At 51.5% G+C, this 13,505-nt stretch overlaps 1 protein-coding gene across 1 annotated transcript; it reads left to right on the forward strand.

The window, feature by feature from the left end:
• Positions 1-2,600: 2,600 nt before the first annotated feature.
• Z517_10731 (uncharacterized protein) lies at positions 2,601-10,038 on the forward strand (the record flags this gene model as incomplete). The annotated part of the gene is made up of 2 exons (XM_013424340.1): positions 2,601-2,951; positions 2,998-10,038. 2 exons carry the CDS (start codon positions 2,601-2,603, stop codon positions 10,036-10,038), a joined length of 7,392 nt encoding a protein of 2,463 aa, XP_013279794.1.
• Positions 10,039-13,505: the final 3,467 nt, after the last annotated feature.

Here is a 13,505-nt window from a genome sequence, read left to right on the forward strand (position 1 = left end):
CAGGAGGATTTGCTTGGTGATAGGCAGTGAAGACTGTGAGCGTTGCAGTTTTGGGTCTGACCCTGTCGCGGATGGACAATTGCCTGGTGGACCATTGTGCAACCGGTTCATGCTCAGTGCAGTCGATCCGCCTCCTGACATGTGGGATGCGCAAAGTCTGCATGTTGCAGATGCAACACAGTGGGATGATACGTCGCAAGCGATATTCTAAAGGCTTCAGTTGTGGCAGAGACGACCATTCGCTCCATGTTGTTGGTGTGGTTTGACACAATGCACAAGAAGGCTCCATAATTTACCCGAAACATGTCCACTGAGGTAGAAGTTCATGCAGGGGAAGCCATCCACGAGGTGCTATTCTTATCTTGCGACACCTGGAAACAGGTTGAGCATATACGACTCACCACTGAGCCTCATCTGAGTAAAAGGAGCTCAGCAGTCGGATATGGGAATGTAGCCTCGTACAGTTTCGCTTGTGCACGAGTAGCGGGGGCTGTCAACCCTTGGACTCGTAAAAGGCAATGGTATACCATGCTGACGATTAGCGCGCCCGCGGGTATCTGCCGTTGGGCCTCAACTGAGAACCTCCTTTTCCTTGTAGTGGACCAGATTCCTGCTGGACGATAATGGCACAAAGGGAAGTGTCGATGGAGTTTTACTTGTGCTTGTATTTTGACAGAGAGGGCGTCTGGCTATATCAGAAGCCCGGCGTGACCGATACACCGAATCTAATCGTAGATGCTGTGTAAGTGGCGTTGATGGGGTGAAAGGAGTCGCTCTGAGGTGACCATCAAGCATAAATGGCATTATTCCATTGTTGTCTTGCCGGAAAGGAGAGGCGGCACTGGGAGGACAAGGGTTGCAGATTAAATGGGACCGGATGACAAGATATTCCTCGTACTCGCTACCAGGCACAAAGTACTGCACGGAAGAGCCATGCCGGGGCGGGTGGCGGAGCGCAGCCAAACGCCAAGCCGGAAAAAAGAGAAGGCGAGTGGGTAGAAAAAGGAGGCACCGCGCAGCCGCTATTCAAGGGTGGGGACCACGTGATAATTGGGTCAGAAGCCACAGTTTCTTTCAACCTCCAACCAACTTGCTCCATCGTTCCAAATTTCCAGTTTTCCCAAAATTTTTCCCTTCAACGGTTCGTTTCTCAGCTCTGCACTATTATGCAACGTTCAGAGGCCCAACAATCTATTAGGCGCTCTCGGCAACTCCTCTGTGCTGGCCTGAACCCTGCTTGAGTACGCAGTGTGAACACATACTCGAGACACGAATAATGGGTAGCGTGTTGTTCTTGTGATCGCGTATTCCGAGGCACTGCTCGCATCACATGCACCCGCACACCACCAGCATCGGTACAAGGATAGTAGCAAGGAAACCGCCCTCGCTAAAGTCGCGAGTCTTTTATATCTCAATCTCTGGAATCGTCCTACGGTAAGCTCAATCAAAAACACCGTGGAGGAGGCTCTCAAGCGTGGGAAGTACAGTAATACGAGCATTTGCCCAGTGGGTACAATGATGACAAACGTGCAGGTAGCGAGCAAAATCCCATTCACATGGTGTCCGGTTCTGCCGCTGATATGACGAAGGCACAACGCCATGTTACAGGGGAGGCCCTTGCTCGATACATCGCTTTTGCAACGCCAAAACTGCTCGTCAACTTATACCCCCCGTAAGAATGATTGGACTATAGTCTTCAAGACGAAGAGAACAGTATAGCCCGGGCAATGTCCCCTGCTGTTCTGTCTGGCACGCCAACAATTGCTCCCCTGTTCGAAAAATTCGTGGGTTATCCTGCCGTCCACCCCCTCCGTCTCCAGCCTTATGGATCACTTTGGCGTCCACCCTCTAGACTCAGCACTTATCGCTCAACCACACCATGGCATGGCCACACGGCCATTTTTTCATTCCATGACTATCTGGCTGTCTCATAATACCGTGATTTGGGCAGACCAGGATTGTCAGCTCATGGCCATTTCTGTTTATGGTCTGGACAGGGATGGCCAGCCATCAGCTGTTTTGGCATGAGCTATCCTTCAACTTTCATGAGTTCCAATCCCAACAAGAGTTTCCAGTATGTGGGATTCTCAGCGTGGGTCATTGCAGCCTGTTCCTGGATCCTTCAGGTTCCTCCCGTCACAAAACCCGCTCAGGGTTTGCCACGACACATGAGGCTCGTGCATGGTTGGCAGCAGAACTTCCATCGCAATGCTTACCATGTCTCATAAGTCTCCCCACCTGCTGGGTTGTGTGACGAGGGCTACGCCGGGTCATCTTGTTATTTTCGATCGAACTTTCGCAGTCCACAGTCATGGGGACTGGGCCTGAGCTCGTTCTCATCATTTCCTTATCGCGTTCGAACATGATCGAGGACAAGGGTGTGTGGTAGGCTGAGCTGCGAGAAGGAAATTCTCGATGCTTCTTCCCCGTCCTCGTTCGCTCTCGCTCTCCCTTTGATATGACTTTCCCTTATACCCTCTCTCCATTCTCTATGGCTTGACGTCTTCCAGTCACTCGCTACTATTACGGTTGCCACACTCGCTTTCACGGGTACCGTTGTTCCAACTTTTCTGTCTTTCGTTTTGTTTCATCGCTACAGCATGTTTTTTAATACTCTCTCTTGGGCCACTTTTCTGTTTTTGTCGAGCTGCAGGGCACTCAGATATGATGCAGCTTTCCTTCAGTATAACCTCAACCAGAATCAAACGGCAGAGAATCCGTTAGATTACTGGGGAGAATGGAAAGACCATCAATACCACCCTTCGCCGTCGAACTGGCGGTTCCCTTTCTATACCCTGTTTCTCGACCGATTCGTCAATGGTGACCCTAGCAACGATAATATCAATGGAACAGCATATGAGCACGACCCAAATTCTAATCAGATGCGCCATGGAGGCGATCTCCAGGGCCTTGTTGATACACTGGACTATCTCCATGGCATGGGTGTCAAGGTATGACTGCAGTATCACCATCAATGTACCCTGCTAACCAGCGCAGGGATTGTACATTGCTGGCTCTCCCTTCATCAACAGTCCATGGGGGTACGATCAATACTCGCCGCTCGATCTGTCGGTCTTGGACCAACATTTCGGTACCATCGACATGTGGCGAGCCGCTATACAAGAGATACACGCTCGCGGTATGTACGTCATCCTGGACAATACATTCGCTACCCTAGGTGACCTGATCGGATTCGACGGTTACCTCAATACTACGACCCCCTTTACGCTGTCGGAGCATCAGGTACAGTGGAAGTCGGACCGCCAGTATCATGACTTCCACATCGGGAATAATTATAACAAGACATGTCAGTACCCAAAATTCTGGCTGGAGACGGGGTTTCCTGTTGGCGAAGATGTGACGAGCCAAATGATTGGCTGCTACGACAGTGAATTTGACCAGTATGGCGACACAGAGGCCTTTGGCGTCTTTCCAGATTGGCGTCGTGAACTGTCAAAATTCGCTTCCGTTCAAGATCGTCTGCGTGAATGGCACGAACCCGTTCGGCTGAAGATCGAGAACTTTTATTGTATGATGATCGCGCAGCTTGACATTGACGGATATCGGTATGACAAGGCCACGCAGTCCACGGTTGATGCCATGGGCTACATGAACGATGCAATGCGCCGGTGTGCTCGTCGATTTGGCAAAGACAACTTCTTCACCCCCGGTGAGATCACTGGTGGGAATGTCTTCGGGTCGATCTTCTTGGGCCGTGGGAGACAACCTGACATGATTCCCGAAAATCTGACCATGGCTGCCACAATGACCAACACTTCGGCAGACAAATATTTCCTCAGAGACCCCGAACATGGTGCGCTCGATGCTGCCGCCTTCCACTACACAGTCTACCGCACTCTGACTCGCTTCTTGGGTATGGATGGTAACCTGGAAGCTGGTTACGACGCGCCCCGTAACTTTGTGGACATGTGGAACACCTTTCTACTGACTAATGACTTTGTCAATCCTAATACTGGGAAGGTCGACCCCAGGCACATGTACGGAGTTACGAATCAGGATGTCTTTCGATGGCCCTCTATCACCAATGGTATCCATCGCCAGTTGCTGGGTCATTTCATAACCACAATCCACATGCCTGGCGCTCCTCTCCTGCTATGGGGCGAGGAGCAGGCGTTCTATATTCTGGACAACACAGCGTCAAATTACATCTTTGGTCGACAAGCAATGTCCTCAGCGACTGCCTGGCAAACTCACGGATGCTACAGTCTCGACTCCACACAATTCTTCAAAATGCCGCTGAATGCATCGCGTCATGGTTGTCAGGACGATACAGTTAGCTATGACCACAGAGACCCGTCACATCCCGTCCGCAACATCATTCATCATATGAACCAACTTCGAGAACAGTTTCCTGTCCTGCAGGACGGTTTTTTCTTGCAACAACTGTCCAACCAGACTCAAGAGATCCAATACCCTGGCTCCGGTAACGTGACAACCGAGACGGGTATGTGGTCAGTGATGCGCTCCGCATTTCCTGGTATTCAAGACCTTGGTTCTGCTGGCGCAGGCAATCTTCCCGTATGGCTCCTGTATTCGAATGCAAATGCATCGACCACGTATACCTTCGACTGCAACAACAATGATACAGCTCTGAATACTACGAGTCTGATCGCACCATACGACGCTGGAACGACCGTCAAGAATCTTTTCTACCCTTACGATGAGCAGACTCTTACCGACAGCGTCCATCATTTGGGGATCAACGGGTCAACAAATCCGAACGGTTGTCTAGATAGCCTGCACATGGCCGCCTACGACTTTAGAGCCTACGTTCCATTGGATCAGTGGGTAGGTCCGAAACCAATGATTACCAAGTTTGTCCCTGGCCATGATGTTCGCATTGAGTCCAAGGTCGGCGCGAATGGCACGGAGTCCGTCAATATCGAGCTTCAATTCTCGGTGGAAATGAACTGCGAAAGTGTTACAAATGGCATCACGTTCAATTCCACTACTGAATTAGGGACAACCCCTACCATCGACCAAGCTAGTGTCCAATGCACTAATCTTGCAGACCCTGAAGCTCCTCCATATGTCGGTGCGATTGCATCAACCTGGTCCTGGTCTGCCACACTAAACAATGTCGCCAACGGCATACATGCAATTTCCGTCCGCAATGTCTCATCTGAAGCTGGGGAACCTACAGATGCTGTTGATCGTTTCCTCTTCCGTATTGGACAGAGAGAGAATCCGATGGTTTTCACAAGAGCCGCGAACTACTCGTCCAGTCTTCTTACCAAGAGCAAGAATGGATCCCTGGTCATTTCACATACGGCGGCTGGAGCGGACAAATGGCGATATTCTACGAACTGGGGATCATCCTTCTCAGAGTGGATGCCTTATACTGGCGGAAAGACGCAAATCGAGAAGCAGGCTTGGACTGGAACCAAATTACAGTCCTGGAAAGGTACACATGTCCGCGTGGAGTATTTCAGCCGCCTCGCTGGTAGTAGTGACCATATCCAGCAGGGCGATGTCGACTTCAGCACTCCTCGGAGGTTTCCTCATCTTTTCTTGAACGGGCCGTACAACCAATATGGATTCGACGCTGGACTCGACGGCAAAATGAAGCTCGAAGGCAATTCAACATGGACCCGTCATTTCATGACTGAGTGGAGTCTGAAGGGTGCGCTGGCCCAAATCAACGTCTGGGGCCTCAATCCGGATGGCAGACCTGATCAGACAGTTGTCATGGGAGATGCCGATGGAGATTCAGTTCTCGATCGTCTTCCTCCTTCGTCGCTCGCCGCAGTCGTCCTGAACATTACCCAGCCACCCCCCAAGCCGCATCTGGGATGGAGAGTTGTCATAGATGATGGCAGTCTTCATTTCAAACTGGTGCCCTCCGGAAATATGTGGACTCAGCTCATCCTCTACGTACTCCTCTGGACCGTCCCAATCATCACAGCAGCCTTTGGCGTCTGGTCATTTATGCAATCATTCTACCAAATCAAGTTTAACGAGGTTGGCATATCGGAGAAATCTGGACTGATCCCAGCAGTCTTCAAGAGACAATTCAAAAAGCTAGTCGACGAGGAAGCACCTCCGAGTGGTATCCTGGCAAAGTTCTCCCGTAAACCGAAATTCCTGCAGCCGTCAGACACTGTCATCGACCAGCAGAAGAGGCGCATCGTTCTGATCGCAACGATGGAGTACGACATCGAAGATTGGGGTATCAAAATCAAGATCGGGGGTCTCGGCGTCATGGCACAACTCATGGGCAAGAACCTGGGCCACCAAGATCTCATCTGGGTTGTACCCTGTGTTGGGGGCGTCGACTATCCAGAAGATGAAAAGGCGGATCCCATGACAGTGACAGTCCTCGGCAAGCCATACGAAGTCCAAGTCCAGTATCATGTTCTGCGCAATATCACTTACGTGCTGCTCGATGCACCCGTCTTCAGGCAGCAAACCAAGGCCGAGCCTTATCCACCTCGAATGGACGACCTTTCTTCGGCCATTTACTATTCGGCGTGGAACCAATGCATTGCCCAAGCCCTCAATCGCTTCCCCGTGGATCTATACCACATCAACGACTACCATGGCTCTGTCGCTCCACTGTACCTCCTCCCGAAGACAATCCCTGCTTGCCTGTCCCTGCACAATGCCGAATTTCAGGGTCTGTGGCCGATGCGAACAAAGCAAGAACGGGACGAGGTGTGCTCCGTCTTTAACCTGTCCCCCGAGCTGGTGCAGCGGTACGTTCAATTTGGTGAGGTTTTTAACCTTCTCCACGCCGGAGCGTCGTATTTGAGAGTCCACCAACAAGGATTCGGAGCAGTGGGTGTTTCCAAGAAATATGGAAAGCGGTCATATGCCCGCTACCCCATCTTCTGGGGATTGAAGAAGGTTGGCAAGCTGCCAAATCCCGACCCGTCTGATACTGGCGAGTGGGATAAGAAGCTCCCCAACGAATCCGAGATCCAGATTGACCCAGAATTTGAGGCCGCGCGACCTGAATTGAAGCGTCAAGCTCAGGAATGGGCTGGCTTGGACCAGAATCCCAATGCTGAGCTGTTCGTTTTCGTTGGACGTTGGTCGATGCAAAAAGGTGTCGACCTGATTGCAGATGTGTTCCCGTCGATTTTGGAGTCGAATCCAAATGTACAGCTCATCACCATCGGGCCCGTCATTGATCTATACGGCAAATTCGCAGCACTCAAATTGGAACGAATGATGAAGCTGTATCCTGGTAGAGTCTTCTCCAAGCCTGTCTTTACAGCTCTACCTCCGTTCATCTTCTCTGGAGCCGAGTTTGCGCTTATCCCATCAAGAGATGAGCCTTTTGGACTCGTCGCCGTCGAATTCGGTCGCAAAGGTGCCTTGGGAGTTGGAGCAAGAGTTGGAGGACTGGGCCAGATGCCCGGCTGGTGGTACACTGTCGAGTCTACGACCACTGCCCATCTGCTACATCAATTCAAGCAGGCTATACACGAGGCCTTGAGCTCGAAGACGGAGATCCGGGCCTTGATGAGGGCTCGATCGGCCAAACAGAGGTTTCCAGTCGCACAATGGGTCGAAGACCTCGAAATCCTGCAGTCCACGGCTATTCGCATCCACAACAAGGTCGAAGCTACAAAGCATCATAGTGCTGCTGCAGATCTTTGGGGATCGTCTGTCTGGAATACTCCTGGTGGATCGGGTGCAGTCACGCCAGCGGGTTTCCACACTCCCACATTGGGCCAGTCGCGGTTGACAAGCTATGCAGCCTTACATTCCCTCACCACGCGCCTCAGGAATCTAGGCCACAGTCGAGAACAAAGCCAGGACACCGCCGTCGAGCGTCCGAGCTCTAGTCACTCGCGAGCAGTCTCTGGCCTTTCCCGCTCAGCATCCCTTGGGTCACGCAGAGGTCCCGGCCACGTTGATACCCAGGACGAGCACGATGGAGAGGAACCACACACACCTTCACATCTCCCTCCTGTACCGGATGTTGAAGGAGACGACACTGGACTTGGAACAGCCACCACACAAAACCCAAATGAAAACTCGGACGAAGACGACGACGACATGGACAGCGATTTCGAGGATGACGATGGAGAAGGCCTCACAATACCGATGCAAACATCAGGGCGATATCAGCGTCTGGCTGTGAATGACGATTCTCCCTACTTTGCACAATCGAGTCATACACGCCGATCAAGCAGAACGGCGGGCCTTGAACTCAGTCCCTTACCAAACAGTCCCGGTTACAATGCTCACACGCCTGGGCCAGGCACACCTAGACCGGAATCAGGGCTTCTTATCCCACCACCCGCTTTCACAGAAAACAACCGCGTCTCAAGCACCAACTCGCTGCTTTCCATGAACACTATCGTCGGAGAGAAGACCGACTTCCAACTGCAGAAGGTGGACCCATTCTTTACGGACAGCAACGGCGAATTTGCCAAAGCTTTCGAAAAGAAGCTTGAAGATCTCAAGGGAAACAACTCGGAATCTGCGACGTGCATTGAAGAATTCCTGATCAAGTCGGAGAAGCAATGGTTCGACACCTTCCGCAATGTCAAACTTGGAAGGCATATGATTCCCTCAAGTCGCACGAGCTTCCACACCCACCGCGAGTCTCGCCCGACGTCGGCTGCCCCATCTATCTATGGAGGCAACACCGATCCTGACTCTCAACCGGATCCGAACAATCTAGCGGATGAGTTTCTGCTAGGCAAGGACTACAAGCCACCTACTGGTCTGAGGAAATGGATGCAACTACGCATTGGAGATTGGCCTGTATATGCGTTCTTCATGGGATTTGGACAAATCATCGCGGCCAACTCTTACCAGATCACTCTTTTGACGGGAGAGGTTGGTCAAACAGCAGCCAAGCTCTACTCTGTTGCCTCCATTTATCTCGCCACGTCAATTTGCTGGTGGCTACTGTTCAGGCGCTTCCAGTCGAGACTTTGCCTGTCTCTGCCATTCTTCTTCTACGGTCTAGCGTTCATCCTGATCGGAACTGCTCATTATGGCTCGACCGTCGGCGGCCGTGGATGGATACAGAACGTGGGAACGGGCATGTATGCTGTTGCTTCGTCGTCCGGCTCCATCTTCTTTGCCCTCAATTTTGGCGACGAAGGTGGCGCGCAAGTCAAAGCATGGGTGTTCCGAGCCTGCGTGATTCAAGGTACACAACAGATCTACGTCGTGGCCCTGTGGTACTGGGGAGCATATCTCAATCGACGCACGGTCGATGCCCTCGTCGCCACTCCTGACCCCATTTCGTCGACCTGGAAAATCACAGCCATTACCCTGCCGATTGCGGCTCTCCTCTGGTGTATCGGTCTGCTGATGTGGTTCGGTCTACCTAACTACTACCGACAAGCCCCTGGCAAAATGCCGAGTTTCTATAGAAGCTTGCTGCGCCGCAAGATTGTTCTGTGGTTCTTCGTCACAGTCCTCATCCAGAATTTCTTCCTGTCCGCTCCATACGGCCGGAACTGGTCGTTCCTCTGGAGCAGCTCGCACACCAAGACGTGGCAGGTCCTCCTCCTGGTCGTCTTGTTCTTTATTGGCGTGTGGGCGGCGTTTCTGTGGCTATTTGGCGTGCTGTCCAAGTCGCACAGCTGGATCCTGCCGCTTTTCGCCATTGGTCTCGGAGCCCCTCGCTGGGCCCAGATCTGGTGGGGAACCAGCAACATAGGCCTCTATCTTCCCTGGGCGGGCGGTTACACGGCTTCGGCGCTCGCTTCCCGCGCGCTGTGGCTGTGGCTCGGCACCCTCGACGCCATCCAGGGCGTGGGACTGGGCATGATCCTCCTGGCCACACTGACGCGGGTGCACGTCGCCTTCACTCTCGTGACGGCCCAAGTGCTGGGTTCGGTGGCAACCATCGTCGCCCGAGCCGTCGCACCGAACAAGATCGGCCCCGGCCCCATCAGCCCAGACATCAGCGGCGGGGTGGGTCCGATCTGGCAAGCCTGGTTTTGGATCGGACTGGTTGCCAACCTGAGCATCTGTGTCGGGTATTTCAAGGTAAGAGCTTTCCTAAGTCGTGGCAACGACGCGTTCTTTTTGGATAATCAGTGAGCTAACATTTCTTGTTCTCCCATCACAGTTCTACCGCAAGGAGCAATTGAGCAAACCATAAGCGGGTCCGAGATTGGGCGCTGTTTTGATCCGGTGTTGTAATGATTCGATCTTGGGACGGCTAATGAAAAAATGGATACACGGGTATGGATATGGGTATGGGTATAAATATGGATATGGATATGGATATGGATATAGACATAGAAAACAAAGGATGTACAGGATGTACAAGGTGAAGGATAGAATAGAACTTGAGGCAACAGGACATCCAGACCTGTCGAGATATACATATACTTGTGGGAAGTGGGATCAGACTTGTGGGCCGGACTTGGTATATGTATATGTATATGTATATGTGTTTCTACCGAGAACCTCGTACACGGACAAAGGACACAAGTACATAAGAGATTTGTTTAGTTCGTGTTCTCGTCTTTTTGGTGTTGTCACAAGTGTTCTGTTGAGATGAGAGGTCTTTTGGGTTGATTATTGCATGTACAAGTATATGTATGTACCCATCCCCACCCGTCCCTGCTTGCAGATATATATGTACGAGGTGTATGGGGGTGTCTGTGTGTATGTATGTATGCCATCAGGGGGATACAGCCTTGTCACGTGCGATTCGTCTATCCATCTACCCATCTATCCCCCCTCTCCTCGATAATCACTACTGTTATCACGTCGGACTTGTACTCGTACTTGTTCCTCCGCGTGGCTTACCACATACTCATACGTATAGGTGTAGGAGTATTATGCCCTGTTAATTACTTCGTATACATGTGCACTTGAACACGCGATACTCAAAACAGACCAAGTGTCGAGGATGTAGTCGCCAGTGTCATCTGTTCCCGCTACAGATTTACAGAGATGGTTTTCATGCTGCCAATACAGAGCGAGCTTTTGTACCTGCTTCGTGCCCGAGACATTATCAGGAGTATATTAGTGGCTTTCTCGATGTGGTACGTATAACGAAAATGATGAATGTCCTTTCCCTTCTTCGCTCGCTCCTAACATCTCTGAGTCTCACTCATTCGAATACTCACTCGCTCGATCAATGTTCTCTGAGTCTCTCGGTGCGTGTCCATCCTCACAACACTCTCAGCTGTTACCAGACGACGCCTTCAATGTTGGACGACTCCAGCCACCACAATGTCTTGTGCAGTAACGAAATACATACATACCGTCAAACATTGGTGTAAAGATCGAATCGAAAATACTCACCGCCGTACATTGACTCGCGTAGTCGGCCGAAGGACGCACGCCTGGGGACCTGGGCCTGATGATTGATTGTAGCATTGATCGAGAGCGAGTGCACATTTGGAGACGCCTTGCGGTGACTGACACTTCCTACCGCAGCTAGGTGATCCACGCAATGAACGCTACGAGGGTGCAGAGCGACCCTCATCCTGGGATATTTCCTGTTTTACGATTGAGCTGAGAACAAACGAAGCGGCTCTTCTGCTCTGGTTCCCCCTCCTCCCCCTCCAATTGATTGCTGCCCCCGACTGCGCAAATCGTGTTATTCAACGAACAGAAAGATTCTGAGCTTGTCAGTAGTCTCTGTGTAAGCCATCTGACCAGAAAAGGGCTTGGAACGGGAGCTCTGAATACTCTGAGAAGGTAAAGTCCACAAGGCATCGATATTATTGAGGTCAAAACAAATCCTGACAAGCATAATGAGGCTGGAGCAGAGTGACCAGTAGTGCAGACGTGACCAGTTTGCGGAAGGCATATCTAGCTGGGACAGGCCAAACCCAGGCCATGACATGTAGTGGGCATAGTGCTTGAGATATGATGAGCGCAACGATGACCAACATGCGTTCGTGCCACAACCTCGTCTCCCAACAAGAGCAAATGTAATGATCTGGAGATAGGTGCATTGGACAAATGAGTCGGGGGCCGGATTGGAGCCTAGCAGCAAATGTGTAGGAACTGGTGTTTATGTAGATGCCGCCTTGGTCGGAGGCTTAGACAATCATGGACCATGCTGATTCGACACTTGAAGATAGCATGAGTATCCAGATGAGGAGATGGTCGAATTTATGTGGATTCCAAATGGTCTGTCTCTTGGTTGAGAATGAATCGGTCGGGGTCAAGAAGTGATAATGATTACTTCTAAATTCAGCGCCCCAAGACTTAGGATCATTTAGACCGATCACCTAGAGCTGCAGACGTCTTTGAGAATTGGCCGCATCCGGAAAAGTATTTGTGTGGGGGCTATGGCCGGAACCAACAGCACGGACACCGAACAAGTTCGTCAGCACAATATGCAGCTTCGTCAAGACCTGAGTTATGCAAGTCAGATGCCCCGATGGTTCGCTTCGACATGCCTTGGACGCTTTCTGGCCTGCGCGTGTGGAATGGGGAAAATATGTTGGGGTCAGACCGCCGAATGAAGTAGTCGGCAGTTTTCCACGAACGGCCCGCATATCCTTTGAGGTATCTTGACCGATGGACCTACCTAGGCAAAGGGGCCAGATTGGAGTGAGGCTTGTAGAGGTGTTCTGAAAGGGAATCGCGTAGGGCATCCCGCTAAAGTGGTTGGTTGCTGACTGGCTGACATATCTCTCATCCTTTGAGGGTACCAAGGCCGATAGAACTTTCTCGATAAATACTCAGACGGTGCCGCAAGATTCCCCGTTGCGTGGTGAACTGGACTGAAGGAACCTTGCGCAAGCAGATACATCCAAAGGGTCTCTGAGCTCATCGAATGCCCAGTTCTCAAACAGAGAAAACAGGGAACCGGGGCCGTCTCTGATTGGTTGGTGAGCTTTGACTTAGCTGCAGAACTGATGCTATACTTATCTCGCAGCCATGTTGGTCGTAAGGCTGGGCCACGGAAATGTCTTGTGTACCTGCATTAGGCGTGGCAAAACTTACCGATTGGCTGCCCGTCAGTTGTGGTTATGAGGCTGCTCCGGCAACAGATGTAATGGGCAAACCACCATGGTCTTTGGTCTAAGCGTTTCCCAGGATGCCATGACGACAGGCCATGCATTTGATGAGAAGATGCACAGATCTTAGTCATTTGGGGGCGAGGGATCCTGCTCGAACCTCATGGCGAACTGGCAGTTCGGATTGGTTGCAGTACGAGGCCACTATAGATGTGGATGTCGACCGGGCGCGTGGTAAACAAGGCAAAGAGGGGTCTCCCGGGCTTCTAACTGCCGATAGAACCATCGTCTACTCAGAAAACAGCCTAGAACGTTCGCGCGAGGAGCTGTGCTGGTTGTGGTTGTGGTTGTATCGTCGGAACACAAACATGACGAGTGTGGGACAGATCGACCTGCAGCAGACCGTCGTGCTCTTACGCCTTGTTTCTCGATATGCAAGACTAGCGGGCCACGTTGCACAAGATGGAACGGAGAATTTGTTGCAAACGGGTTTGCTCGTGGAGAAACCTGGTCTATCGATGTGCAACTTTCAGGTTCTGCTGGCCAAGGACGAGGGGTTGAGGGGTTGGAAGTCGG

This window comes from Fonsecaea pedrosoi (assembly GCF_000835455.1).
Source record: "Fonsecaea pedrosoi CBS 271.37 unplaced genomic scaffold supercont1.7, whole genome shotgun sequence".
NCBI classification, from domain to species: Eukaryota; Fungi; Ascomycota; class Eurotiomycetes; order Chaetothyriales; family Herpotrichiellaceae; genus Fonsecaea; species Fonsecaea pedrosoi.